Source organism: Echinops telfairi, unplaced genomic scaffold (assembly GCF_000313985.2).
Source record: "Echinops telfairi isolate 266 unplaced genomic scaffold, ASM31398v2 ScPeMD7_1;HRSCAF=3_0, whole genome shotgun sequence".
Classification (NCBI taxonomy): Eukaryota; Metazoa; Chordata; class Mammalia; order Afrosoricida; family Tenrecidae; genus Echinops; species Echinops telfairi.
Window position 1 is genome coordinate 29,977,747 of NW_022103896.1, and position 6,235 is coordinate 29,983,981.

At 38.9% G+C, this 6,235-nt stretch overlaps 1 protein-coding gene across 1 annotated transcript in view; it reads left to right on the plus strand.

The window, feature by feature from the left end:
* NUDCD1 (NudC domain containing 1) overlaps positions 1–6,235 on the plus strand; it is an 84,239-nt gene that overhangs the window by 61,147 nt on the left and 16,857 nt on the right. The window contains exon 9 of the mRNA XM_004697677.2: positions 4,073–4,198. Within this exon, the coding sequence (XP_004697734.1) occupies positions 4,073–4,198 (126 nt within the window). The remainder of the gene's footprint in view (positions 1–4,072; positions 4,199–6,235) is intronic.

The window sequence follows — 6,235 nt, forward strand, 5'->3', positions numbered from 1 at the left end:
TCCCCTCCTGGTATGGCTACTCTCATTGTTGGTCCTAAGGGTCTTTTATCTGTCCTGGATTCCCTGTGTTTCCAGCTCTGTTCTGTACCGATGTACATGCTCTGATCTAGCCAGATTTGTAAGGTAGAATTGGGGTCATGATAGTGGTGGTGGGTGGGAAGCATTAAAGAACTAGAGGAAAGCTGTATGTTTCATCAGTGCTATACTGCTCCCTGATTGGCTCACCTCTTCTTGTGACCCTTCTGTAAGGGGATGTCCAATTATCTACAGATGGGCTTTGGGTGTCCACTCTGCACTCCCCCTCATTCACAAATGATAGGATTTTTTGTTACTTGATTCCTGATACTTCTGTGGTTCTGTGATACCTCATGATCACAAAGGCTGGTGTGCTTCTTCCATGGGAGCTTTGTTGCTTCTCAGCTAGATGGTCGCTTGTTTATCTTCAAGCCTTTAAGACCCCAGTTGCTATATCTTTTGATTGCCGGGTACCATCAGCTTTCTTCACCACATTTGCTTATGCGCCTGCTTTTGTCTTCAGCAATCATGTTGGAAAGGTGAGCATCATGGAATGCTAATTTAATAGAACAAAGCATTGTTGCATTGAGGGAGTACTTGCGTAGAGGCCCAATGTCCATCTGCTATCTTAATACTATACCTATAAATATATCCACATAGATCTATTTCCCCATCCTCATATATAAATATCTTTACATATGTACATGCCTGTATTTAGACCTCTATAAATGCCTTTGCCTCCTAGTTCTTTCCTATGTTTCCTTTTACTTTCCTCTTGTCCCACTCTCATGTTCAGCCTTCATTTGGGTTTCAGTGATTCCTCTCCGTTACATTGCCATTGATCACGCCCTAACAGGCCTCTTACACCCTCTTTTCATTCTCCCATCATTCCTGTTCCTTTCTTTCTACTGAATTTTATGGCAAATGCTGAGGTGTATGGTCACTCCTGGGTATTAGTGTTCACTTGATAGGCCTGTTTGTTGTTCAGCTGAGAGTTGATCTCTGGGGGTGGTTCAGTTCCAGGTTTGAAGGATGTATAATACATGTTCAAACTAAAACCACACAGCAAACTCACTGCCACTGAGTTGTTTCTGACTTATACTCACTGTCATCGAGTTGACTGTAATGCATCGTGACCCTGTATACATTTCGGACCATGTAAATTTTGCAGGAGTAGAGACTCATCTTTCTGCCTCAGATCATCCAGTGGATTTGAACCACAAACCTATAGTTAGTAGCACAATGCCTAACCCACAACCCAATAGTTAATGATTTTCTTCCCTCCCTCATCCCATCCCTGGTAGCCATCAAAAAATGTTTCTCAGCGCATAATCCTTTTCTTGACTTTTTGTAATAGTTGTCTCAAAATATTTGTTCTTTTGTTCTGCTCAGCATAATGCCCTCCAGGTTCATGCATATTGTGAGATGTTTCCAGGATTCATTCCTATCCTTTAACATTGCATAATATTCCATTGTGTGTATGTACCTCTGTTGATGCATGCATCTGGCAATGGGCAAATGGTTGTTTTCATCCTTTTGCTATTATAAATAATACTGTCATGAACATAGATGGGACTATATCTATGTCACAGCTCTTATTTTTATAGGAAATATATGTAATGGTGGGACTGCTGCATCATTTGGCATCTATGTTTCTAACTTTTTAAAGAAGCCTCATACTATTTTCCACAGTGGTACAACCATTTGACAATCCCACCAGCAGGGTATGAGAGTCCCAGTCACTCACACACTCAGTAACATTTGTTGTTTTCTGTATATGTGTGTGTATATGTATGTGTATATATACACATGTATATATATTTATATATGAGGGGTAACCCCCCCAAAACAGGATTTTTTTTTTCCAAAGTGATGTATTTAAATGTTTTCACAAAACCTTATCACCTTCAAAATACTGTACTCTCTGTTATATGTAATACATTTGTCAAATCTGCAATTCCATTCTTGGAAACATTTTTAGACTCATCTGTTTGGATGGCTGACAGCACCTCCCTCATTTTTTTCTTCACCTCCTCGATGTTATCAGATCTCTGTCCTATATGTCCCTCTTTAGTCATGCGAACAAAAGAGTTTCACAGAGTGAGGTCAGTAAGGTGTGTGGGGCAAGAGAGTCATGCTGTTGTTGCCCCAAACTGGAGCACTGAGATGGCTGCATGAGCAGGTGGTGGCAAAATCAGTCCTTCTTCTGCCACAAATCTGGCCTTTTTTTATTGCCCACTGTTGCACAATCTTTTGAGAACCTCTAAAGAGAAAACTTGATTAACAGTCTGACCTGGTGGAATGAGCTCCACATGCACTACGAGTGGATATTTTCATCCATTTGGGAAGTTTTGGGAAGTTGACTGACATCCAGAACGATGTTTATCATCAATCAAAATTTTACCTTTTTTGAAAGGAAAAAAATCACTCATACACTTGAGTTTTTCCCATAGCACTGTGCTTGTAAGTTGTGTTCAACATCACAACGGTTTCTGTGGCATTTTTCCCAAGGAGCAGGAAACAAAATTTCACAGCTGCACACTGTTCTCTTAAAACGGCCATCACAAAAAGTGAGGTTTGAGCGAAACTTGCTTGTATGAAAAAATTCACTGTGACCAGAGAGAACCTTCCCAGGCGATGCCACTGGGTGCACTAAGTCAGAGCAAGTTGCTGGATGCTTGCCTATTGGGGAAAATGCCTCCTAGGAAAGTTCTCAGCTCATTCCAGCGGAGTTCTGTTTTTTTTTTGGTAACCGTGTGCATGTGTGTGTGTGTGTGTGTGTGTGTGTGTGTGTGTGTGATAGTTGGGATGAGATGGCATTGTTGTTTTGATTGACATCTTTCTAGTAGTTAATGATTTCAGGCATCTCTTCATGTTATTTGTTGCCCAGGTGGCGTGTGTTGTGGGTTATGTGTTGGGCTGCTCACCACAAGGTCAGTAGTTTGAGCTCCCCAGCTGCTCCTCAGGAAAAAGATGAGGCTTTCTGCCCTTTAAAGATATATATATAGCCTTAGAAACCCACAGGGATAGTTTCTACCTAGTCCTTTAAAGGCACAGAGCCAGATTTGACACGATTGCAACGAGTGAGCATAGGATTTTAGTCCAGAGATGATGCACACTCGCAGCCATGGAGTCTCACAGATTGTGAGTGAGGCCCATTCATTAACTTCATGGCTATTTTGCCAAACTTGATATATAGACATTTGGTCACTTGTTTTATGATACTACTGCTGCCATATACATGTGTGTGCATAATGTATAGCTTCATTGTTGTGATCTTTTACCCTCTGCGAAGCATGTAATAGTCTAACGATAGAGCATGTGGAAATTACTTTCATGATTCTATTTAATTGCCCCTTTGGGCTTGTTAGCTACATCTTGTTTACATTTGGTTTTGTTTATGTGTTTGTTGTGGTTAGTGGTGGTAGAGTTTATGGTATTGTCTTTACCTTACCAATTTCTAGCTTGAAATAATGTCACTTCAATTATAATTTAAGGACTGTTTGTTTTGCATGAGATTCCTCGAGCATCTTGAATCTGTGGGATTATATTGAATTTGGAAAAATTTTAGCCATTATTTTTTGATCTTTTTTTCTTGTTTTCTCTCTCCCAGTTGTCTACATGTTAGGCTATTTAATATTGGACCAACTTTTAAAATTTGTTTTTGCTTTCAGTGTTTGTGCTTAATATTGAATAATCTTTATTGTGGCATCTTCAAGCTTACCACTATCTGTACTGTCTAATGAGTTATCAATCCTATCTTTTAAATTTTCATTTCAGGTATTTTTATATGTAGAAGCTGAAATTACATATTTTCCATTTTATAATGTTCATGGCTTATTTTGTATCTAATCATGTGGAATATGTTTATAGTGGCCATTTCAAAGTTCTTTTTTGCTAGTTTCATCATTACGTCATTTCTGCTTTGTTTTATATTTTGTTTTCATTGGCTGTGGGTCTGGAATTGGTTAATTATTGTTATGATTTCTACACTTCTAAGTATTAGTATCTCAATTTGTTATCATTACTTATCCACTTACTTATTTTTTGTTTTAAGAATCCAAATCCAGACAAAGAAAAGCCTCCCTGTAATGCGCAGGAGTTGGAAGAATGTGACGTTTTCTTTGAGGAGAGCTCCAGTTTATGCAGATTTGATGGCAGTACATTAAAAACTACTCATGTGGTAAGTTTTTGTTAATTGTAAGGGAAGGGAGCTTCACAAAGCTCCTGGACAAATTTTATTATCTCAATTTCATTTTTCTACAACACCCTCACCCCCCTATGTCTAAATCTTTTAGCAGTAAGTTGAAATCACTCAGATGAAAAAGTGAGTGACCATATATATGTTTTGTAAAGACACCTTGGATTGTAGTCTGGTGACCTCATTTATAATTATTTACTAGGTCAAGTCTCCAGGTGGTACAAGCTGTTTGCACTTGTCCTCTACTCTCAAAGCTTTGAACCCACCTGGTAGTGGTGCCAAGGAAGAAAGACCAGCAGTCGCGTCTGCACAGATTGCAACCAAGAAAACTGTGGAGCTGTTCTAGTTCCTAACTTAGGAGTTCTCCATGAGTTTTAATCAGTTTAAGAATGGGTTGGTTTTTATTTTGTTTATGGTACTCAATAAAATAGCAGATTCTATATTTACTACTGCAGAGGCAGAGAATTATTTCATGTGGCTTTTCTAGCTAAAGTCTCTAACCCCAACCAAACAACTTTTCCCTGCATGGGGCTGGTAAGAATGTCTGGTAAGAAATTCTGATAGCATTTACCCATTAGCAATTGCAAACAAGACTCCCTGGAGTGTCATCCTGCTGTATGTAAAATGAGCCCTCTGAAAAGCAGGAGGAGGGATTTCATTACCAGCAAGAGCCAGGAATGGAGCCCATCCCATGGAACCAAGATCCCTGCGAACTGAGCCTCCTGAATCCAGAAGAAAGCTACACCATCATGGGTGCAGGCTAGCTTGTGGTGTGGGCTTCCTCTGGGCGCTTATTTGGGGAAGTTGCACTTACTGGCCCATGGAAATGGAGCTGGGTGCCTTCTGGTTGAGGCTAAGGAGTGGGGTGCTGCTAGGCTTTCTTAGCAGAGTGATGTGCCCCTTTAAACATTTGTTAGCAGACTTGATAGAATTTTGTAATATATCCTGGTACACAACTCACCCATGAGCCTTTCACATTGACATCACAATTTGTGACTCTCATTAATAAATCCTTTAATCATGAATTTTGTCTGTGAGTTCTGTATAGCCATAGCAATGGGTCTTAGAAACCAGAGAAGTAAATAGAGAATATTAAGACTTCATACTGCCAATAAAACATTAATGAATATTCATATTTTTAAATAGGGTTGTTTTTGTTCTGCTTTCTTTTTGTATACAGTTGTGATTCTATTTGTTTGATAAACATGCTGATTTTTTACTGGACATTAACATATAAGCATTACTTCATGTTATTCAAATGATTATTAAAATGTTTGGTTAATACGATGATGCTGTATTTGTGTGTGTATTTTTCTTTCAAGAGATTGTAGTATATACATCTTTAACAATTTTTTAAATTACCTAATGCATGATCTTATTTTTAAAATATCTTTGATATATGAAGCCTTTGCTGTATTTAAGGGTATTTACCTTATAGTTCAGAAGTCAGGTTAACGTGTCGCAAAAGGCTTTCTGTTTGATGTTTGTTAATTGTTTTATTTTTTAGTTGTTGACTTTTTCATATAGTATTTTTTCTCTTGTGAGAGTTTATTTATGTGCCAGTGGTTTTGTAGGATGTGTAAATCCTACTGATTTGTAGGCTGTGTACATAGGATGAGGACCTTTTATCATTGTGGTGGTTAGGTGTCCTTGAGTTGGTTTCCACTCACAGCTACCCCTTGTGACAGATGGAACTGCCTGGTGAGGTTTTCTAGGCTGCATGTTTTATGGGAGAAGATCCCCAGATGTTTTCTCCTTCTAAGGCACTGAGACTATTGAAGCCTCCAACCTTCCAATTAATAGCCGAGTGCTTACCCTTCTGTACTGCCAGGGTTCCTTTGTGTAATTGTGTTTTTCTAAATCATTTTATTACGGGCTCATGCAACTCTTAACATAATCCATACATACATACATCAATTGTGTGAAGCACATTTGTACATTCATTGCCCTCATCATTCTCAAAACATTTGCTCTCCACCTAAGCCCCTGGCATCAGCTCCTCATTTTCCCCCCTCCCTC